At 55.5% G+C, this 23,840-nt stretch overlaps 1 protein-coding gene across 1 annotated transcript in view; it reads right to left on the bottom strand.

The window, feature by feature from the left end:
* Positions 1 to 7,783: 7,783 nt before the first annotated feature.
* The window catches only part of MICAL3 (microtubule associated monooxygenase, calponin and LIM domain containing 3), a 198,991-nt gene continuing 182,934 nt past the window's right edge, over positions 7,784 to 23,840 (bottom strand). Inside the window, 3 exon segments of the mRNA XM_037847514.1 lie at positions 7,784 to 10,927; positions 11,091 to 11,164; positions 11,287 to 11,386. Coding sequence (XP_037703442.1) covers positions 10,743 to 10,927; positions 11,091 to 11,164; positions 11,287 to 11,386 — 359 coding nt within the window. The 3' untranslated portion in view covers positions 7,784 to 10,742.

The following is a 23,840-nucleotide window of genomic DNA, read 5'->3' on the forward strand; positions in this document are numbered from 1 at the left end:
GGGACTTCTGAAGAGCCAGGAGGAGTTAGACAGGGGAGACGAGGGGCTGCCCTCTCACTCGCCCCTCCTTCTCTTTCCATTGCAGCCCTGGGGGAGCTGGAGTCACACCCATCACCCCTTCCTCCTAGCGTGCCCTTCCCTCCACCTGGCTTCCTGGGCTCCCACATGGAACTGCCTGAAGGCCCCTTCCCGCTGCCGTCTGGTGGCTCCATCCCAGGGCACTTCATCTTGATAATGAACCTTTCCTCCACATGTGCCTCGTTACTCAGCAGGGCGGGCACCCAGTGTTGCCTGTGGGTCCCTCAGTGGGAAAATGAAGGCGGGAGGGCTGGAATCTGCTTGGGCCTTGCCTACCATGCTCTGGGTAACAAGTGTCCATTGAGCTCTCTGCTCCTGCCTTTACAGCCATCCCGCACCCTCAAGCTGCAGGAGGTGAGGCCTGGTGTGGGACCTGGGACTTCCTCGGGGAGGGGTAAATCCAGATGGGTGGGGGCTCTGGATGGCCACTCTACCTTCTGGGGCCCCCATCTCCCTAGACGTGCCGGGCTTAGTGTAGAGTTTCTGCAAGTTCACAAATGCCACTTCCTTCCCTCTCTGCAGTGCTCACGAGAGCTGGCGATGGTCACGTGTACTGCAAAGCACTCCAGCTGACCTCTTATTGTGGCATCGTCTCCTCTGATCCACCACACCCTTCCTCCCCACATCTGGGATGGAAACTAAGCAACAGATTCCTGCTAAAGGCAGGGGGTGGTGGAAAGGAGCTGACAGTGCCGCATGGGGGTGTAGGGGTGGGATGAGGCAGCCCTGGGACTAAGCAGGGCCCTGGTGTGCACTTACTCACCTCCTGGGCTCTCTAGGTCAAACTAGCAGACATCAAGAGGGTGGTTCATTTCCAAGACCCAAGCTGAGTAAGCACTGCAGAGCTCCTCCCTGTGCCCCAGACTGGGGGACTCTGCCCTGGGGCCCAAGGGAGGGGTCCAGCCCGCAGTTACCATCTCCGGTGGACACTGGGAGCCCCACGCCCTGGGAACAAGCAGTGGGGGTGAGTGCTGGCTGGGCCTGGGTCTGAGTAGACCAGCCCAGCAGCTGAGGAGGGCTGGAGGCAGCGGGCAGGAGTGGGGTGGGGAGCGGTGATATAGTGGAGGTGCTGGGAAGGAAAGGGCCCCCCCCACCTACCACCAGCTCTCCCACCAAGAGAAGGACAGGTGGGTTTAGGATGGCTGTAGAGTCTAGAGACAGAAAAAAGGAAGCACATCCTGCTGGAGGACGGGGGAAAGATGGCGAGCTCCAGGACCAGGGCCTAAATGATGAAGACCGAAGCCCAGCTGGGGAGCTGGAAACCCCGGGAGCCCCGCGGGGCCTGAGGGCGTGTGTGCCAGGGGATCCCATCCCTGGGGGAAGCTGCGGGAGGCGCGTGACCCGGTGACTCAGCACGTGCACCGAGCTCAGGGCCGGCCCGGACTTTCCCACCTTACCTCAAGCAGCCCTTCCCCCGGGGCCGGTGTGTCTGGGGCCAAGGACACGAGGAGCCGAGGCCGAGAGACTTTAAGAGGGCTGAGCCCAAGGTCCACGGGGCTCGGGGGCTGCAGAAGCGTCCCTTCCCGGAGTGTGGCTCTGGCTCGGCGCGGGCTCCAGGGGAGGGCGCGCGGGAGTTCCCGGGGGGGAGGCGGCTGGTCCCTCCCTCTGTGCCGGCTCCTGCTGAACCACACCAAACCCAGGGAAGGGCGGGGAGTCGGCTCCGACCAGCCTGAATGTTTTCCTGGCGATCTGTCGGAGGGATGTCGAGAAACAGAGGGCCAAGCATGGAGCGCAGCGTTCCGCCGTCCAGGCAGAGACCAAGGACTCCTCGGGGGCGCACGGGGCCCTCGGGGACTTTGCGCTCCTTGGGGGAGGGGCCCCGGGACCGCGGAGGGACACCCGGCGGCGGGGTCTGATCACCGAGGGCGGAGACACACTCCGCGCCCCTCCCCTGGGTGAAGCGCCCGCGTCTCCGCTCCTGCCCGGGACGTCCCCTCCGTCCGGCCCGCCCCCCGCGGCTTCCTTCCCTTGCTGCCAACTCCGGCCGAGCTTCAGGTGCCCTCGCTCATTTCCTGGAGTCCAGACTTGCCCGCTGTTGCCGTTCCTCATTTCGGGGCGCGTGAGGCAGGGCCGGCCCCTTCCGGGGAGGGGGCGCGGGTGGGCTGCTGTGGCGTGAGACTCTGCACCCACAGGGGGCAGGCAGGGCAGCACCCGAAAGCTCTGGGACGGTGCTTTTCTGAGCGCCGGGAGACCCGTGACTTCCTGTCCCCCTTATGGCCACTGGTTGGGACAGAGAGGGAATGTTATTTTCCCGTTTGATGGGTGAGAACAGAAGGTCTAGGAGGGCCAGGCCCGAGCCAGAGGCCAGATGGGATTCGGGACCAAGGGGCTGCAGAGAAAGAACGTTCTTCAGGCGGAGGACCCTCAGGATCATCTGGAAGGGAAGGGAAGACACCTGGAGGAGAAGGAGGCGTGGGTGGGAAATGGCTTACTCTAGAACTGTGAACTGCCCAAATCCTGTGAGACCGAGGACACCCAGGAACTGCCCCAGAGGGCACCGCGGACACTGCCCCAGAGCCCGGGCTGACCATGAGAACCTCGCCGTGGGTGAACACCAGCTTAAACGCCATGAGCTGTCTCATGTCCCCTTCCCTGTGGTGGGATTCACTGCTCAGCTCTCAAAGCCAAGCTCAGAGCTCTTGCCCCTGTAGGTCCAGCCAGGTTCTTTTCAGTTCTTGGGTCCAAGCAGGCCTCAGTGGATGGAGCCAGGGCACACCCCCTCCGCCGCTCATCTCAGCTCCTGCTTTTGTACCTGCTCCTCCCTGGGTCTTTGGAGAACTCTCCAGAAAGGAGGAAAGCAGGGCGGCTGGGGGAGGGGTCCCAGGGTAGGTGAGAGAGGGCGTGAGTTTTGTTGCTTTCACTTGCTTTAAGTGCTGAGTCTTCACCCACTTCCCACTTGATGGGAGCAGAAAGCACCCCCTTACTGGGGTGGGTGGGTCGGCCAGGTGCTAGGACACTCCTACCCTCGAGGAGGCCCCCTTGTCCATCACAACTCAGGACTCTGAAGGGCCCTGGAGGGCTGCCCACTCTTCAGTGCCAACTGCTGCTGCCTGTGGAGGCCTCTTTCCAGCTCACCCTGTCAGCATGGAGAGAATATTCTGACCAGCTAGCAGTGGCGCTCTTCCAATCCAAAAAAAAAAACCCAAACCCAACCAAACCAGCTTTTCCCTAGAGGGCAGTGGGAGGAGCAGAAGCGGCCTGCTGGGCCTGGGAAGGAGCCAGGGCCCAGGAACAAACCCAGCTGTCCTCATACCAGGAAGGTGTCCTCTGGAGCCTCGGTTTTATGGCCCGTCCCAGCCTCATTGAGGGTGTGAATTTACTCCTTGGGGACAAATGATCCTCTTGCACAGGGAAGAAAAACAAGGACTGGCTTTATTTTGGTTGTTGGTCGCTGGAGGAGTGCAAACAGAGGGTAACTGTGCTCCCCACCGGCACACGGAACACATTTACTTTCTATTTGTTTCCACAGAGAAAGCCTCTTTCCTCCCCACCATCAACCATGAAGTTGTGGACAGGCTGACGTCGGCCTGGATGTCAAGGAAGCCAAGCTCTTCCCTTGAACTGAGGTATGCACTTATTTTTTTTTTTTGAAATCTCTCAGCCACTGAAGCTTTATTTCGTTTCATTTTACATCCCCCTTTTGGTCAAGATGTTCTCAATCCCACAATGCCGGGTCCAGGCTCATCCCTGGGAGTCATGTCCTGCGTTGCCAGGGAGATTTACACCCCTGGGAGTCAGATGCCACATAGCGGGTAGGGCAGCAAGATCACCAGCCGAGGTGGCTTAGCTAGAGAGGGCCACATCTGAGCAACAAAGAAGCACTCAGGGGGAGACTCTTAGGCACAATTATAAGCATTTCCCTGTTAGGCTGTGCTCTAAGATTCAATTCTGAGTTTACACGTTGCAGTTAATCCATATTGGTGAGACATTATAGTGTTTGCCTTGGTTTCTGGCGTACTTCACTCAAAATGCTGTCTACAGGATCCATTCATCTCGTTGCTTGGCTCACAGCTTCACTCCTTCTCATAGTTGCTCAATATTCCATTGTATGCATACACCACAGTTCACCATTCCGTTCCTCAGTCGCTGTACCCTTAGGCCACCTCCACCCATTGCAAATCATGAATACTGCCTCCACAAACACCAGTGTATGCACTTATTTTTAAGCTTCGCAGTCAGGAGGATGTGGCGCTTCCCCCTCTCTTGCTCTCCCCGGGGCACTGTGCTTCTTCCCACCCTTGGAAGGCAGCTGCCAGGCCCTGGGGACTCTCCACCTTTCCAGGAAGAGGAGCAAGGCCCTGCCAGGGCAGGTTAGAAGAGATGCCCGTGGTGGTTACCCCTCAGGAGCTAAGGCCCTGATAGCGCCAATGGGCTGCCACATGCTGCAGAGCCAAGGTGGGTGGGGCAAGACCTGAGGGTCCCCTGGAGCTGGCGAGGGCTGGTAGGACCCCAGGGAGGCTGACGAGGCCCGGCCAGGGCCCCCTTCCTGGACTCCTCCTGCTCTGGCCCCTGGCTGGGCCCTTTGCCTCAAGTAAATGCCCCCAACACCCAACCCCCACTCCTCTCCGCCCCAGATTTTATAGGTGACGTTAAGAACAATTTGATGAAAGCTTGAGGCCTGTATTAATTAGGGTTTTCTAGGGAAACAGAATCAGCAGGAGATATCCATAAATATAAGATTTTATAAAAGTGTCTCACACAACCATGGGTATGCACGAGTCCAAATTCCAAAGGGCAGGCAGCAAACTGGCAACTCTGATGAAGGTGTTCTGTGAACTCAGGAAACTCTGCTGGCTAGCCAAAGAAGTGTCCTCTTCCTCTCTTTCTTAAAAAGTCTTCAACTGACTGGATTAAATCCAGCTGATTGAATTCCCTCTTTGCAGAAGACATGCCCTTCATTGATACAATCATTCACAGCTGCAGGCAATTGATTGATGATTTAATAAACCAGCCATAAAGTCCTTGCAGTAAAGGTTAGGCCAGTGCTTGCTTGACCAGACCCTTGGACACCATCACCTGGCCAAAGTTGACAAATGAACCTAATCATCACAAGGCTCGAGATGTTATCCAGTCCCAAGATGAAGCTGGTGCTGAGTCTGGCCCTGGTTTCATTTTTAAAAGGGTATTTAATTCTTAAAAATATTTCTTAAAATGGGAAAGGGAGCTGATGGCTGTAAGGTGCTTTTATTTATTTTTTTCTTCCCTCCAAAGGAAAAAGATCTGCATCCAAACTGTTGGAACAACCAGAAAGCCAGAGCCTAGGGCAGGTAGGTATTTCTGCACCACCAACTGACTCTTAGCACCTGCTGTGCCAGTCCCCGGCTGGTGGGGTGGACCCCTGGTTCTTAGGCCCAGCTCCCTAATGGCCAACATCGTGGGTTTGGGAGTCCCTCATCCCTGGCCCATGACCCCACGGAGGACGCAGGACCTGTGGCAGGTCCCTGGAGCCCCTGCTGGGAGGGCAGGTCTTAGGGGGCTGGGCTCAAGGTGCAGGGGGCTGGTGGCTGGTGTGAGTGGGGGCCGGTCTGAATGTTCTGGGAACACTGCCAATCTACAGAGGCCTGCACCTAGGAAGCCCAGGGGAGGAAACAGATCTGAGCCAGCATTTCTATAATTAAAAATAAATGCACAACTCTGTTGGCTCCCCAGAGAGATCCCAAATGACAATGGACAGTAGGGACTCAGCCCCAGTGAGGGCAGCCCCCTCCTCTGCCCCCCTCGGGGTTTATCATTCCCTCTTCAAGGTGAACGTCAGTTGACGTCTTTCTGTGCATCCACACAGGCCCTGATTCAAGAATCTCAAACCCTTCGATGCACTGACCCTCAACCAGTCCTGTAGGTTGGTTACCATCCCCATGTTAGAAGGAAAACGGGGCTCGGATGAGTTTGTCAAGTTGGGAGAGAGGCAGGAATGAATTTTCGTGCCTGAGCTCTGACCCTGCTTTGCCCTGCCTCTGTGCCCGCTCTCTCTCCCGGGTGGACAGACACCAGGCAGCGCCCCCCTTTTCACAGCAGCAGCAGGAGCAGCAGGACCTTCCTGGGGCTGCAGGAGGCTGGGGTGACCATTCAGTTCCATGTATAGTCTTGCCAGGGTCCAGGCTAAGCTGACCTTCACAGGGGGCGCCTCCACCCTCCACCAGACCCCGCCTGAGCCTGGGGCTTGGGCCACCTCCACAGCTGGCTTCAGCTGGGGTCCCAAGTGCTGCTGGGCTCCTGGCTGGCTCGGGTGGGAAGAGGGATATGCATGTGCACCATGGATCTGCCTCCCCTTCCCAGTCTGTCCTGGTAACGGGTAACGGGCGACTTCTCGTGTCTGGGTGGCTGGTACACATGGCATGGTCTGCTCTCAGAAGCTGGACCTCAACTTCCCCGTGTAAGCCCCAGCTGCAGGACGACTTGTCCTAAGACAGGGCCACAGGGGTGGGGGGCTGGCTGGGCGTGACCCTGGAGGGGCTGCGAAGCAGGTGGTGAGGTGGGCCGTGCGCTTCCTGGTTCTGAGCGCCACCAGGGGGACGGGCACCTGAGCGGGGACCGAAAGGAGAGGGAGTCAGTGGCCAGTCTGGCCGGCTTATAAAATGAAATTAAGTGGCACATTTTCTCCTTTACCGTTTCTAAATGATTCCTAAGAAGGGAATATGAAGGGACCCGGAGGGAGTTCAGTGAGCCGGCTGGATGGTTTCTTGGCACGTGCTTCTGAAGACGAGCCCATGCCCGCCTAGGAAAACGATCACCGTTTCCTGCCATCCGAGGCTGCTGTGAACTGCTACCAAGTCCTGTCTGTCGGGAGCCGCCATCAGCGTGAGCCCCCGAGGAGTGAATGGTGAGGGGGCCTGGGGCAGGTGACTGTCAAACTCCACGTTCCCTCCCAACAGGTGAGGGTGGCCGTCCACGCTGCCTTTCGGGAAGCTAGGGCCACAGTGTGGTCACACTTGAACTGCTGCCGCCCTTCTTCCTCTCCTCGTTTGTCCCAACCAGGCCCCCTTCCCTCCTTCTAGAGCGCTGGGAGGACGGTTTCCATGGCAACGACTCTGCTGCGCTCCAGGCTGGGCCCGGCTGTCCTTGGCCCTCACTGCTCCAGAGGGCGGCTTCCTGCCTGGGGATTTGCCCTGAGGTGGACATGAAGCCAGCTCTAGTCCTGATCAGCCAACACTCCAAGGGAGGGGAAGGAGAGCTCAAAGTTGTCTCTGTCTGGAAAAGCAGCCCAGGAGGCTTCCGGTAGCTGGGCTTGGTTGTTCCTTTGGACCTCTGGATGATTCCGGGGCCCTCTGCACTGAAGGAGCCGCTGGGCAGCAGACCACGTGCAGAAGGCAGGCCTGAGGCTGCAGAGCCCGGGCCGCTGGCTCCCTGCCCGGCTGTGAAAGAACAGAGCCCGGGCCGGCCTGATGGGGGAGGCTGCCAGGCCCAGAGGCTCCTTCTGAGAACACGCTGCTGCTTCAAGAGGACGGAGTAAGAAGCTTCATACCAGGCAGCTGCAGACGTCTCCTCAGGTGACAGCAGACAACACCTGAGCCAGGACCATGTGAGCGATTACAAAAGGGCACAAATCATTTTAAGAAGTTGTATCCTTTAAACACAGCCCACCATGTGCTCAATGTGCAGTGACTTTCACAGGTGCCACTTACCTGCAAAAGGCAGATAGTGAGCTGTGGAGGTGCGCCCGGGCTGACTGCGAAGTCCAGTAAAATGACGGAAGAAATTCACCATGTATTTCTTTTAAAAACTTTTATTGCATATAAAGTGGACCATACCCATTTGTGGATCAGATATTGCTGCCTTCTTCACTCTGTTCTTTTCCTGCCCCACTAAAAAGTTTCTCCTCTTTTGATAGGGTGAAAAAGAGGTTACCATTGTTGGTCCAGATCAGCTTGAGGACCACTCCTGGGGGCAAACGCTCCCCCGGATCTCCCCTTAGCAGGGTTTGGAACCCAGCCCACTGCTGGCTGCCCATCCCTCAACCTCAGGAGCAGAGGGCTGCCTCCCCTCCGAAGAGGTTCAGCCTGCCCCCCCCCGTGTCATGCACTTTGTGTTTGGACTCACTCAAAGTAACTGGCGTGTTCTCTCTCTGTGTGTACCTGCTCTCCACCTGCAGGGGGACTTCAGCTCTTGGGAAAAAAACCTGGCTGGGAAGCAGCATGCATTTCCGGAGCTGGAAAACGGTTCATTCAGCACATCGCCACAGGACTAAAACCAAACACAAACTAGCAGTTACAAAACAGAGGTGATTTAAAAAAAAAAAAAAAAAAAAAGGCACTCCTCCAGGACCTGAAGTCCTAACACTGTGGGGAGCAGTGAGCTGGGGAACTTTCTGCAGGCTTATGGATTCCTGAGGCCTCTGACAAGTCTCCATCCCCCTATTAACTGCGGGCAGCAGCATGTGCTTTGGAAGGAGGCAGCCGTGTCAAGGTTGACAAGTGCTGGGCAGCAGGAGGGGCAGAAGGTGATGGCCAGTGTCCCTGCCACCATAGCCCCTTACAGCACGTAACTATCACCACACCCTTTAAGGGGAGCCCTGAGAATGGCTCTCTTGTTCTGGGGCTGGGAGGAGCTACAAGGGATGGAGGTGATGCTCCCGGGCTTTACGGTCATGGTGGCATTTGAGAGGTGGAGAGGGGGACGGCTGGGCAGGCAATGGATGTCCTGTCCCCAGTCCCATTTTATTGGAAGATGGGATTTGAAGATGGAATCTTTAACACCCTCGCCTACCCCCCCCCCCCTTTTAAGAAACAGACTAAAAGTGGAGGCTTTGCCTCATCAGAAAACGGTGCGAAGAAGTCAGAGCTAGTGATGGCTGCTAGCAGCACATCCCCTGGGTTTCCACAGGAGAGACGGCAGCTTCTGGAAAAAGCAAGGCGTAAGACAGGGATCTTCATTCCTCTGCACTTAGAATGAGCATTCAAGCTGGGGTACGGTGGTGCTGGAAAGGGCTGGAGAGCCCCTCACGGGGTGGGCTGGCCCCAGTGGGCCTGCTCCTTGGGCTTGCTCTGTGCTAATTTTGTGGCTGGCCCACTCACTTTTACAGAAGGTCAGTGGCTCCATGAGCTGCACACAGCCAGGCGAAGGCTGAACCTTGCAAAATGAGCAGCATTTGGCATAAGGAGCTGGTTACCTGGTGTTGGTCACCGTCAGGATTCAGAGGCTTGCCTGCCCGGGGGATGGCCTGGTGGAGGGCCAGCTCCCGAGACCAGCCCTGACCCAGCACCCGCCTCACCGGATGCACTGCTCTCTGGTCTCACCCCAGGCCGGGTTGAGGGGCTTCTCCTCAGCCCAGCTGAGCATGAGCACCCACCATAAGCTGTCTCAGTCCGGGAGAGGGCTTGCCCCCAAACTTGCTTAACAAATGTGTCATGGGAGGTGAAGCCCTGGCACCAAAACAGAAAAAAACAGGATCCCAAGAGGGAGAGGCGAGAGTTGCACCTTTGCCTTTTGGCTTGGCCTCAAATGATGACGATGGTTCTGATTCTAAAGGCCTGGCCCCGGGGTGGGCTCAGGGTGCCAGGTTAGCAGGCAGGGGTGGGACCCTGTGGACAGGAGTCAGAAAAGCTGGGAGCAAGGACCTGCCTGGGGGTCTCGAGCTGCTCCCTGACACCCACTGATCAGTAACATTCTGAAGGATGCCAAGGAACAGACACATGTCCTGGGCCGTCTCTCGCCGTTGGATCCTCCCGTGGGATGGGGTGGAGAGATACAGGCTGTGCACCCAGAGGCCAGGCGGCCAGGGTCTCTAGTAAAGATATAAAAATGAAATTGCTTCTTTTCAAGTATTAAAAAAATAAGTTAATGGACAAAAAGGGTCCAAAGTGGCTGAGGGTCTGGCCAGGCCATCAGCTTCATTTCAATGTGCAAACACAGTGAAAAAATGCCACGAACAGGACGGCCTCCTGCCCCGGTGTGAAGCACTAGCAGTGACAACCCATCTGCCAGCTGAGGCCTGAGATGCAGGCCTCACCCCAGCCCCCAGAGTCAGTATTTTCCAGTGTCAAAATGGTTGTGAATTAAAAGCAGAATGCAGCAATCCACAGGCGTCAGGCCACAGCCGGCAAGATGCCTGGGGCTCCTGGCCACAGAGTCCAGTGTGTGGCGTTGGCTGGGAGCCCCCCTGCTCCCCCTGCACCTGTGTGAAGGACCTGGGAGCTTCCGCTGCAAGGCTGGGGTCACCCTCAGTGGGCCATCCCACCTCTGGGTCTCTGGTCACACCCAGCTTTCACGGCGGTGACCTCATCATTTCTTTGGTGGTGCTTCAGAGAGAATGAAAGACGGCCGCCCTTTGGCTCCATGGAGGCTCGCTCTGGGTGGCTGTGGTTCTGACAAGGGTGAAGCAGATTCTGTCTCATCAAGCACACCGTGGAAGGAAGGCCCAGCCACACGTGCCCCCAGCAGGATGTGCCACTTCATCCGACGACAGTGCACTGTGCTGCTCTCTCTTCGGGGTGGGAAGTCCACACGGGCCTCTTCCCAGGAGGCTGTCACCTCAGATAACGGTCGTCACCCAGGGATTCCCACAGCACACGAGACTTGACCCCCTCTTCTAGAGGCACGTGGACGTTTGGGTGCACGCTCCCAGGAGTGCCGGGCCCTCTCCGATCTCGGAGTCTGTGTGGCTCAGCAGAACCCAGCCCGGGTCAGGCGGGGCCAGTGGACCAACCGGCCGGAGCACGGGTGGTGGCTCAGGACCAGTTCAGGCTGAAGCCCTTGGACAGCATGGCGGCCTCCAGGTCCTTGTCCTCCTCTTTCTCTCGGAGCCGCTGCTCCTCTAGCAGAGCCACCAGCGAGTCCCTCTGTTCCACCACCTCCAGCATCTCGTTCAGGATCTTCTTCTCCTCAGACAGCTCCTCTTCAGTCTTCAGGTGGTCTGTGGAGTGGCCAAAGGCATTAGGTCAGAAGGGCCGGAGAGGCAGCAGCTGCAGCCCTCACCTCACCTTCCATCTGCTTACTGCCACCACCCCCCATTCCATGGCCGTCCCCTCACCTCCTCCCCCCACTGTCCACGGCTGTCCTCTCCCCACCCTGCCCACCTTCCACGGCCATCCGCTCCCGGAGCTCCTGCTGCAGTCGGCTCTGCCGGTCTTCTAGTTCTAACTCTCGGGCACTGAGATTGCAGGGAGGGGAGGAAGACAAGCCACAGTGACTTGGGGGCCAAGCCTCCTTATCCCCGCCACAGGGAGGGGGACAGGCCCCACCAGCCAGGCACCCCCACCCGAGGCCACTCACAAGATCATCAGCTCCGACTCGTAGCGCACCATGGTGTTCTTCTCCTGCACCAGCTTGAACCACTCCTGCATCAGCTTGGGGTCGTCCTTCTTGCCCATGCCTGCCAAGAGAGGGGCTGCATCGGCCTGGGGCAGGGGGCTGCTGTCCACCGCGGCCAGTTGGAGCTGTCACACAGGGCAAATGTGCAAAGAGAGCCGAGCAGGATGCTGCTGGAACACTCCCCAGCCAGGGGGAAGGGCCGAGAGGACGGGCCTCTGGCATCCCGCCTGCCGCAGGGGCTAACTGAGGCCCTGCCCTCACCCCTCGGGAGCCCTGGCCAGCGGGGCCTGCACTGTCCTCACTCCAGACGCCCTGACCTCCTGTCCACTGCTTTTCTTTTGGTGTGTCTTACAATAGCTTTGCTCCCCAATCCTTTTTTTTTTTTTCCTTCTCCCATTGATTTAATATTTATTGAGCACTTGCTATGGATTAGGTCTCCTTTGAGGAAGCCAGCTGAATGAATGAGGCAAAAGTGAATTTTATAAACTACACCTTGCCCTCCTTTTGAAGTTACACTCGTTTAACCCATTTCTTTCCTGGGCTACCAGCGTCTCTCTGGGGCCACTAACATCACTGCCTCATTTCTCATATCCTGGCCTGGAAGGTGCTTTTTCTGAACTTGTGGCCTGTTGGGCTTCCTGCCAAATATTTTCCCAGTGAATCCTGCCTGAGATCCGCAGTCCCCCCCGGGCTGTCTGTCAGGTTTCTCGCCAAGGCCAGAGAAACAGCCACAGACCCTAGGCTAAAATGAGGTGCCCTGCTCTGATCCGACCCCAACAGCGGTTGCCAGAGCTGGGACTGGCCTGCCTCCGCCGGCACCCCAGCAGCAACCTGCCACCGTCACCCACACTTCCCACCGCAGCTGCCAGGCTCCGCAGCAGGGGGATGGAAGGAGGAACTTTCCGGTGAAGCAGACCACCCAAAGTGGGGACAGACTCCCTCTCCCTGGAGTCCCAAGCAGCTCACGCCTACGGTGTGGCCCTACCTAGAGGCAAAAGATGGCCCACTTCAGTGGTTCTGCAGCATTTTTGGATCACAAACCCTTTTTGAGAATCTGATGGAAGCTCAGGACCCTCTCCCTAGAAAAATGCCCAAGTGTACATACCACGAAATTTTATACAGAATTTCAGGGTGTCCTTGGGGGCTTTGGACTAGAAGATCTTTCAAAGGCCCTTCCATTTTAAGAGCCACCTAGCTGGATGTTCTATCCCAACGAGGGCCAAACCCAGAAGTGCGTGGCAAGACTTGTGGCGCAAGCCCTGTGGCACCTGCTGAGTGTCCTCACTCACTCTTCCCACTTTTCCCGCACACTATGCAAGGACCAACCTCCTGCAGGGTTTGCTCAACATGTGATGCCTAAGCCAGTCGGCCTCTGTGCCGGGGCAGCCCTGTGTGATGGGTCGCCTTCGCACGGCAGAGGTGAGTGTGCACCTCACCCCAGCCACGGGCAGCCCTGCTCCAGGTGGGCTCCTGCCTGCGTGTTGAGAACAGAGCCCTCTCCGCCCGCCCCGACAGCCATGGCCACCCTGCAGCCCAGTTCCACACATCCCTTCCTCGACTCTGCACAGTGTGCCCGCGTGGCCGTGGAAGGTGGAGCCCTCCGGCATGTGAGCTGCCCCCCCGCGGCGGGCCGCCCAGGCACCCGGAAGTCTCCCCCTCCTCCCCACCTCCCCATGGGGGAAGACACAAAACCCCACTGGAGACACCCGAACGCCGCTCATGAGCTATGGTGGAGACTGTTCACAGCCGATGAGCAGGGCCTGGGAGGGGAAGGACGGACGGGGGGAGGTCACATGTGAGGCACAGAGAGCAGGGCGAGAGGTTAGCGGGGGTTAGTCACGACCACACTCCCCCTCCCACATGCCTGTCAGCGACAGTCTCATCATCACCACAGACTTCAGATCAGACAAACTGAAAAATCACACGCAGCAAGACACGAGGGGAGGCCTGCTCTCAGTGGCTCCTGTAGAAGAACGCTGGGGCCCTGGGGGACGGGCCCTTGCAGGGACAGTATTCCTCGACTCTGCTGCCACAGATCGCTGCCACGTGGGCGGGAGGGTCCTCACCTGGGCCCCCCAACTGGCGGACTGGAGGCCGCAGGGCCCCCACCACGAATGGTGTTGCAAAACGCAGGAAGATCTGCTGCAGCCCCGGGGGCCGTCCCTGAGGCTGCACCCCGTGCCCATCCTCCCCGCTCAGCCAAGGGATACTGTACCTCGTAAGAAACGGCCGCACGCTCATGGGGTTTTTTAACAGGGCGGTCGGGTGTCTGGGAAGGAGAACGAGAGCTGGGCTCTGGGTCCCTGGTTGCCTGACGTTGCTACGGCCCCCGCCGAGCAGTGGGGACGAGGGGTGGGGAGAGTTACGTTACCTTCGTGGGCACAGCAGGGGCAGAAGGAGAGAGGTCTACGCCGCGGCGTCCCGCCACTGGGCTCAACTTCAAAAAGGACCAAACAGGGAAGAGGAGGAGGAGACGGAGACAGACGAAGTGGGAAGAGGGAGAGGAGGAGGAGGAATTTGGAAGTGGAGGGGGACAGGGAGAAGGTGAAATAAAAAAAACAAGCAGAGGACAAAAAGCATAAAAAGTGAGAAAGGAACAACAGGAGGAGAAGAAAAAAAATACAAGAAATGGAGAAGCAGAAACAGGGAAAACAAAGTCTACAAATGAATTAAGTCCTTTTTTGGGCAAGAAAACTGAACAAGCGCAGGCCCAGGCCCTGGGCGGCAGCTGCTGGGGTGGACGTGGGGCTGGAGAGAGGAACGGAGGATGCCCCAGAGAACACGCACACACTCTTCACCACGGGGGCAGCTCCGGGCTGGGGGCTGGGGGCCGGTCCTCCTCTCCCCCTTCCGGGGAGGGCTGTGGCATCTGGGCACCCCCCCACGGGGGCCTTGGGTGTTGGGCTCCCTCCGCAAACACGCCCAAAGGCCCTGCATGGCTCTGCCCCACTCCGTGGGACAGCTGGTGACCAGTGTGGCTTTTAGGTTCGCAGCTGAGGCCCCGGGGCCACTAACCAAACCTGCCTGAAATAGTCACATGGGCTGGAGGTAAAACCGACCTTGGGGAAGTCAAACGGGTGAGGAGGGGGCTGCTCCCACCCCACTGACAGGCCCTCAGGAACCTCAAGGGCCCCGACAACTGGAGTCCGTAGCCAGGCCCCTGGGGGTTAGCGTATCCACACGGAGACTTCTAGAAGTCTGTGCAGCCATCCCCCCGCCCCCTTCTCTTCTGTCTTCTGGCCCTTCCGACTCCATGCAGGGACCTACAGTGCAGGGAGACGGCACACTTTGGACTGCGAGACCAAAAGGGGGAGAGCTGACAGGACATGCCAAAAACTCACAGTCAGATGCTGGTAAGGGTCACGGACGGGGCAACCGAGAAGAGACAGTGGAGAGAGACGTTTCTAAGACCTTGGGGAGACCTGATGGCGACTCAAGGAAGAGGGAGAAGAGCTTAGCAAGGGACCATCACAGAACCACAGGGGCACACACAGGAGACACAGAGCCCAGGGGAGTAACAGGGCCTCAGGGGCTGCAGGCAGCTGCCAGGCTGGGACCAGGCCAGAAATAACCTTGTTCCAGTCAACGGAGGGCCCAAGAGCCAGACCTCCCCGAAGCCCCACACAGTGTCGGGCACAGTACTTTGTGCAGTGCAGATCTGATATTGGGTAAAATGTCAAAGCTAAAGCCAGAGATTTTGTGTGTGTGTGTGTGTGTGTGTGTGTGTGTGTGTGTTTCAAAGCTAAAGCCAGAGATTCTGTGTGTGTGTCAAAGCTAAAGCCAGAGACTGTGTGTGTGTGTGTGTGTGTGTGTGTGTGTGTGTGTGTGTGTGTGAGAGAGAGAGAGAGAGAGAGAGAGAGAGTGAGTGAGATATTGACTGACTACAGCACATTAAATAGACTTGATCATGACCCACTGACGTGCTGGGAGAGGGGCAAGGGGTTCTTTTCCTAAAAGTCACGCTCTGCCTGACAGCGGATCTTCCCCATCCCATCTGCTCTGTTTCAAGGCACAGAGTCTGTGCTGAGGCTCGGAGCCCCTGGACCAATCTCTTCCATCCAGGCGCCGCTTCCTGGGCCTGACGGTGCCGGCGAATAGGCCACGGCGCAGGCAAGAGCAGTGTCACACTAATGAGGGACAGCGGCATGTCACACAACCAAAACGCACCCCAAATAAAGACGTATGCAGCTGCATAGATTAAAAAAAAAAAAACAAAAAACACAAAAACCTGTTTCCACTTTCTGGACAGTGCAACATACAGCCTTTAGCTCCTTTTCTGTAGACCACATTCTTATGTACCACTTCTGATGCACGGCACAAAGTGAGGTACAGTGTACTCAGAACTGAAATTAGGAAATGAGATTAGAAAAGAAGGATACTGGGTAAAGCAAGTGTTTAAAAAAAAATGGGAAAAAAAGGCATTGTCATCACAGGCAGAAGGCAGGCTGTGAAAGGGCCAAAGGCAGGGGAACGGATGACTGCTCTCCAGGGTTCCCGTTCTGCTCCAACATCTCCCTAAGGATGCCCGCTGCTTTTACAGTCAGAAAATACATATGATAAATACTATTTTAAAAAGAGCATACTGAGTGGAAAAACCAGCCAAACACGGGGAGTTCCAGCTGTGACTAGAATCTGAAATGCATGAGGGAGGTGGAGAGATGCTGATTTTGACGGTAACTTCTTTGCCTTTTACGGACATGTGAGAAATAGACGATTTGGTTCACTGGTTTGGTTCTCAGCACTCAGATGTTGCCAAACCCATGGCAAGGTGAGAGGTTTCCATCTCCTTCTAACAGGCACCACCGTCATCTCTCACCCTCACTGCTGAGCTATCCCAGAATCTGGTCCTGGCGGGAGGCTCAGGTCTCGACCCTCCTCCTGCACACCCTGCCTTCTTCCAATGCTCTGCAAGCTGACTTCATCTACCTTTACCGTGGCAGTGAGCTACCTCTTTTCCTCTGGATCAGCACTTCCTTTGGAAATGGGACCACCATCAGCTCTCCCTTAGCCCCCCCTCACCTTGATATCTGGGGCAGTGATGTGCATCACTGAGTTTCAAAAAGTAGCAGAACACTAAGCACTGTCCACCATTCTCCAGTGTGATGGATGAAATAAGCGAGGACAGTGCCTTATACTCTCAAACACCCTCACGCATGTTATTTCCTATGATCCTGGCAAAGGCGCTGGGCAGCTCCCTGGATGGGTGTTCTCACCCCCATTTTCAAATGAGGGGTTTGAGGCTTAAGGCAGTCAGATGTGGCAGCGCCCAGAGGAGATGTGGCAGCAGCCTTGCCTTCCTGCTCTGAGCTGACAGCAGGCCTCTCCAAAGGCCAGCAAGGCACACGGTGAACCCAACAAGCGGTGGCTACTCTCGTGGTGGCCAGAGGATGACCCTAAGCTGGCTCAGAGTAAGGAAGGAGAATGCCAGGCCCCTGGGGAGGCACAGCCATCCCCTCCTCCATAGTATCCCGCAGAGGCCCAGGCAGGAAAAGAGCAGCACCCAGGCCTCGCCTTCTGGTGGGGTGCCCTGCAGGCCACCACGTTGCCCTGGAACCGCTCGGCTACCTCCCTGTGGGGCCTGCCCAGGCCCCTGCGTGTGGTGGGATGGTTGGCAGGGCGGCAGGAGTGCCAGCCATCCGATCGCGACTCCCCCTTTCTCTACATTCATTCTTTCTGTATTTCCAGCTTCTCTCCACCTCCCTTTAAAGGCTTTGTCCAAGATACTGCCTCCTAAGACACAGCATTCCCCCCCACACCCCAAATCAGCTCATTGCATGAAACGTCAGGAGAGCTGGGGTAGAAACCACCCGTGAGATACTGCATGGTTTTCATCTGAAATGTAGACAAGCCCTACTTCAGTCCTTTCGGTTCTCAAGTCCCAGGAGCCCTCGCCCCGAGCCTGAACGGTACAGAAGGGCAGTGCCTTCCTCTCGAGGAGAGGTGAAGATGGGAAAATGTGTGGAGGGGTCCAGGCAGGGCCCAGCTCCACCAAGAATCCGACAAACACCAGGGACAACAGGGCTGTGGTGAGTCGGCTGGAGGCCCTGTACTTCCAATTCGGTCACTTGATTCTGCTGGTTGCATCCAACCCATGGGCTTCTACACTGGTGCTGATGTAAAAAACCATTCAATGTGTCTTATGAGGACCACAGGCTTATTTTAATAAGGACAATGTGAGAGGCTAATTGCTTATACAAGAAGCCTTTCCTGAGCACCTCCTGCATACGGGGGCTGTGCTCGCCACTCAGGGCCCCACATTCTTTAAGGGCCTAGGTTGGAAGCAAAACACAAGGGCAGCTGCTGCAGGAAAGCAAGTGGGTGGGCCAGTCTCAAGGATTCTTGAACAAAAAGAAAGGGGACAACTAAGGAACTGGTCTGGGACTGACAAGTAGCCCTGGGGATCTGCGTTCCCTCAGGGCCCACATCTATGTTATGCCAGTTCCCAGCTCCCTTGGCTGCACCAAGGAGCCATCACCAGAGACTGAAAGCAGGAGCCAGGGAGCCAGGAGGAGGGGCCTGCTGGGAGACGTCAGATCCCCAAGTCCCAGCCTGGAATGCCGCATTTCCCCATGTTTCCCAGACATCAGCGAATACCTTCCTTTTCTAAGCTGGAAACTGCCCCCACCCCCCTTTTGATACACAGCAGTTTGTTTTATGTCATGCACAAAAATCTTCTATGAAGTAGCCCAGGGTGAGACCACTTCCCTTTCAGCTGTACCTTAGGAAATCCCTGTATGTCAAAAGGTTCTTTTTGGTTTTGACTTTCACTGGGCCCCTGAACAACAGGCTCGCAGCCACATCGAGATGTCAGGGCTGCAGGGAGAGAGGCTCACATCCTCCACCGCGAGTCAAGGTTCCATCTTCCTCCACAAGACCAGCCTCGGTGGGCAACCCCTCGTCCTGCCCGGGGTAGGCTCTCACTTCTCACTCCTGCCTCGGGCAGCGACATCACCACATTCGCTGATAACTGGCCCAGGACCTTTTGTTCCCAGTCAATGCTGACGATCCTACCAGAACCCTTGCTTGTCTTTCCCTAAGAAAGAAGCACTCACAGCATTTTGTGTCATGCCTGTGCTCAATCTACCAGCTCAGACTTGCAGAGAGCACCACGCCCAGGGTTGGGAGAAGTTCTTGGTGGTCCCAGTATCAGGTATCATTTCTTTTCTTTTCCGCAATGTTCAAGCCATGTAGTCTGGAGCCAGGGCAGAATGACCGAGTGCTCTGTGGGCTAAGATTGTACTATTCTGACTCCCCAACCTGGGAAATCTATTTCAGTACCAGTGCCGTACCCCTGGCAATGCCAGGCTGAGGGGCCCACCCCCAAACCCGGGACAGGGTGGCAAGCACTGCGGCCCTAATGCAAACTCGAGGCAGCCGTTTTGCAATGCTGCAGAATGGTGAGCAGGCATCATGACAGGGAAGGAGGGCTCTGGACCAGAGGCTCAGTCTACATGCATGAGACAGGGCTGGGGGGATCCCTGTGCAATAAAAGCTCAGTGCAGAGTGCATCTCTAGACTGGAGGAAAATGGAGGCAAAAAAAAAAAAAAAAAAAAAATGCATGCAAGAATTGAGATCCAACCTCCCCCCACCCCCCACAGGAATGCTGAGGGAATTAAAAGATTTCCAAGTTCCTAAGCAAAAACAGCGCCAGGCTATTGCTCAGACTGTGCAGAAAAGCCCGAATCTAATAACATCACCTGGAGGGAAGCAAATGGAAGAGGGAGCTGCAGACACAGTCATTCCAGAGGGGGGAGCAGGAGGTCTGGGGTGCGGGCTTCTCTGTGCCTCCCACCCTGACTCACCAGCAACAATGCAACGGAAGGCCCCTTTCCAGTCCTATATGTGACATTCCTAAGCCATTTATGTGCTTTCAATTTCACTTAGAGACACACAAATCAAAAGGTGAGGATGTCAGGAACTGAAAATTAGGTGTAGGTTTCTTTTTTTCTTTTTTTTAAAATCTAAAAGTATTTAGAAGAAATGCAGCTTTCTCGTAAGGTTTATATTTCTTCTTGGGGAGCTGGGGTGGGACAAACCTCTTCAACGTCCTGGGGGAGGAGGAGCACCTGGGAGTGTGGTCATTTGCCCAAAAGTCATTCTGTGTCCTCTCTAATGGTTACTTTTGACATCACAAGGTACAGCGATGTGAGAAAGAGAAATCTCTATACTGTGGCTCAAAGAGACTTGTAACACAGCTTTGGAGCTCTTAAAGAGTAACCGAGGCACCAGTTTGCTGTGAAGCGCGCCGGGCAGGCTTCAGGAGTGTGGATCCTCTGAGCAGGATACGGATGTCCCACCACTCCAGGCACTGCTGGAGCGTCATCTCCGCCCCATGAGAAATAAGATGGGTCCTGCTGCCCAGCAATGGGGCTTGAGAAGTCTACTGGGGCTTTAAGAATAGTGGGGCAACCAGGCTATTTCAGACTCCAGATTTCAAAAAAGTATATATATATTTTAAATAATGTGTATTATGAAGTGCCCCAAGAATGAAATATCTGCAGAAACTGAAAAGGGGCATAATTCTGGCATCCTTGACTGCCTCCTGGGGCTCAGTGAAACAGGGCCTGGGTCCCTTGCTCTTTGTCTGTGGTCCATTACCTGCCTCCCTTGGGAATGGAATGCTCCTTTCATGCTTCATTAGTAGGGCACCTGGAGCCCGAATGTGGTGAGCAGAAAACCCCCAAGAGAAGTCCACATTTTACATAAACATTCTAATGGGCTGACAAAAGGGAAAGTGATAAGTTGAGCTGATGAGAACCAAGTGGCAGAGGCTGTGGGTGTCTGAGAGTGGGGAATTTTTATACTTTAGAAGACACAGTGAGTTTCTTTTTTCTACTTATTTCAGTTTCACCTAGAATTTGTCAGAATTCTATATTCAAAAGCTCCCAGCTGGAGTCCAAGGACCTAGAAATGAAAACAACCAACTATACTTTATCACTACAGTTGAATGCTGAGATGCACAGTGGGCATAACAACAATAAGAAAAAATCCCAACTAGACAAAAATGAGGCAATCCGTGTGGTGACAGTATCTCAGGTTGGGAGGAAAGGGTGAGTATACTTTTAAGGAAGTGGGTTTTGACAGGAGATTTCAAATTTAGGAAACTCTTTCACACGTTGATATTCATTTAGAATTGATAGACATGTCCCCCAGGGAGTGTTAGAGGAGGCGGGAAAGAGTCAGGGACATCAGACAGGGATGTGACTAGTTAATTGGGATGCAAGCATCAGCCCTTTTACAGCACAATGGCCTGAGTGCGGACGTCCCTGAGCACAGGGAGCTCTGGGGCACAGGAGGAGTCTCCAGATGGGTGGGAATCCCTGGAGCCCAGGGCCCCGGAACAGTGAGCTCAGCCCAGCTACCATGAAACCTACCCAACCAGGCCGAAAGCCCCAGCTCCGTGCTGGCGTGGGCAGTCTAAGAATACAGCACTGGCATTCATCAGAGTAGGAATCACAGAATTACGTCTTCATTTCTTTTGTAATGAATGGGCCAAGGCGTGACTCTCTGAAAAGGATGAGGTTAGCGTAAAAAATGAGAGAGAGGTTATCTCTGCCAGCACTTCTTTTTCAGACCACTTCTGAAGCCTCCAAGGGGAGAGGAAGAGGAAGTGGTCAGACCAAGGATGCAGGAGCACCGAGGTTCACTTCGGGACTGGCTGCTCGGCCCTCCTCTCTACAGAAGGGCTGCTTTCCAGGAGAGAGCACAGTTGCTGAGGTTTGTACAGCAAGACTCATGAATACTGACTTCCTTTATGCTAGTGGTGCTCCCACTTGACAGGGCATCAGAATCACCTGGAAGTTTTGTTAAAACACAGTTAACCAGGCCTCACCGCCAGTTTCTGATTCAGCAGATCTGGGGTGCAGCCCCCAAACTTGCATTTCTAACAAGTTTCCCAGGGGCTGCTGCTGCTGCTTCTGGTCCGGCAACCACACCTGTGATCACTGCCTTTGTCTCTTCCCCTCTCCATTGGACATGATGGCAAAGTCAGTCCCAGCCCAGAGCGAGGAGACAGGGACATCCGTGGAGGCCTCTGTCCACACTGTCCCAAGCTCAGTGGACCTGGACGGAGGTCAGCAGTGAAGCCCTGTGCATGCCCCTGGATCTCGGGGGAGTGCGAGCTCACCCTAGGGAAACTTGGCCGAGGCTGAGTTCTTCACACTCCTGGTTCCTCAGAGTGGGGCAGGGAGCTTCCTAGGATGTGACACCTACAAGCTGGGAGGGATGAGTCAGGGCAGAGATCAGGTTCGTGTGTGTGTGTGTGTGTGTGAGTGTGTACATGTACTGCTACCACCAAACCACCAAACAATATTATGGGACCAGGCTGCATGGCTGATGAGTTGGGGTAGGTGACATTTTGTTACAGAAAATTAAAATAACACGAGGCAGCAAAAGCTACCTCAAATCTGCCTTTGGACTCTCTGGGCATGGGGAGGATCCCGTGAGCTACTCCATTTTGGGCTGGAAAAGGGCCTGTGCTTTTTGCCAGCTGGTTATCAGGTTGAATTTCTTCTTGTTTGTGAGCAGGGATTGGGGAGCACGGGTAGGGACCAGGTGTCAGCAGGGTTAGTGTCAGTAACAGAGGCTGCTATACATACCACCCAGATGCAAGTCGATGATGTCACTGTAATAAGACTCTCCCCAATAGTCTACAACAAGGAATTGGTGAAGAGAGAGTTATTGCATCAGATAACCTTCCTGTGCCCCCACACCCAAAACAATCGATGAGGTAAAGCATCACACAGCAAGAGGGTGAACATACCAGCTGGAGCACATGCATCTCCCTGTAACACGTGCATCATACATGCTATGTATGCGCCTCACGGTGGTGGGGGAATTTACTTAAAGCCAGTAACAGTGGGATTCCTGTTTATCCCTCCAGTCGGTTAGGATGGGGGCCTTGGCTTTGTGGGGGACCCTGCCCCACTGGAATTCAGGGCAGACCAGGGGAGACTCACTTCCTTAGTGACTGAATTCTAGATGCCCCAGGCTGAGGGGCTGGAGGCAAGACCTCAGCATCCTACGAAAGCTCTGCACAGACACCAATCCTTAGGATCAAATGTGGACAGAGCTCTCCTGAGATTTCACACACGGGACCCCAATGGTGAATATATCAAGCTCCTTGCAGAACCGCATTTGCTGGGTGGGCTGGAGATGAAGGAGATCCTGTCCCTTCTGAGGTCTGGGCCTCCGACGCCAGCCAGTCTTCTCTTTAAAGCAAGGAATCGGCTGTGACTATGCACAGTTCCTACCCCGCCATTTGCCCCCAGGCTGCCAGCCCAGGACCATGAGCTCCTCACAAAGGCTGGGCACTGCTGGGGCCTTCGGAAATGTAGCTTTTGAGCAGGTGTTCTCATTCCTCAGAACGGCCACTGCACACTATCGTAGAGCACCACAAAATCAAGCTGCCTTTTTTCTCCAAAACTCACAATCCGAATGCTGACCCTGGCAGCCTTTTTTGCTCCACATTGAGGGTTTCCCCTTCAGGATGGTCACATAGAAAGCAGACTGCAATCTGGGAATGGCTTTTTAACTCATGCTCAAGGCTGGTCCCGGGGTCTTCAGAAGGGCTTGCAGGTGCCCTAGGACCAGAGGTAACACCAGAGTCTCCATCTCCATCTCGCCCTCAGCCTGAAGGCTCTGCACCCCATCCTGGTAGGGTGGCTGTACCCCGCCATAGGCCAGCTGAGAGCAACAGGAGGGCAGGTGCCTGTCAGATTTCTCCTCTGGAAGGGCAGCTGGGCTAACAAAGTCCAATCCCTTCAGGGAGCAATGGATGCTTGAGACTAACAAGGGAAGCCTAATGTGGTCCAGGGAAAGGGCTGCACTAGCACTGCTGGGAGACTCGGGGCTATCTGCAGAAATAAGGGGGTCACGTTGGCTGGGCTGAGCCAGGCTGACAAGAGGGCTGGAATACAGAAGCAGGAGACGGGCCAAGGTGCAGGCAGCCTCAGTGATGGCAGCTGTCAAGCAGGAGCAGGGCTACTGGAAGCTGGGACGGAGGCCAGCCTTGGGAGCAAAGTGCTCACAGCAAGGAAGGGAGAATAACAGGTTTGGAAATATATTCTTATGGTAGAAACCACTGTATCCTGAGCATTTCCCAAATGCATCATGGGTAAATCTCCCGGCAGAGCTACCAAGCCTGTCTTTAAACATCAGAACACACGTGCCTCTGGGTAGAGACATTTTGTTGCAGCTTCGCCTAACGGACACAGTTTGGGCTAGATCAGTTGTTTCCAAACTGTGCTCTGTGGAACCCTAGGGTTCCTCAAGAGGCATTCCAGGGGCTTCCCAAATACGCAATTCACAAGCACGCTTAACTCACTGAGGAAACTTTAAGTTCAAACGTGTTATGTGCCAGCTTTTCACCCACTGAATACCGGCAGCACATTCATCCATGCTGCCAGGTAAACTTGCTTTTGTGAGGCCTTCAGGACAAAGTTTCTTTGGCCCTCTCTGTGCAAGGAGTTCCCTGCAACGTGTGAGGTGGCAATGCTACTTATTTCTTTAAATT

The sequence above is a fragment of the Choloepus didactylus genome, chromosome 8 (assembly GCF_015220235.1).
Source record: "Choloepus didactylus isolate mChoDid1 chromosome 8, mChoDid1.pri, whole genome shotgun sequence".
Classification (NCBI taxonomy): Eukaryota; Metazoa; Chordata; class Mammalia; order Pilosa; family Megalonychidae; genus Choloepus; species Choloepus didactylus.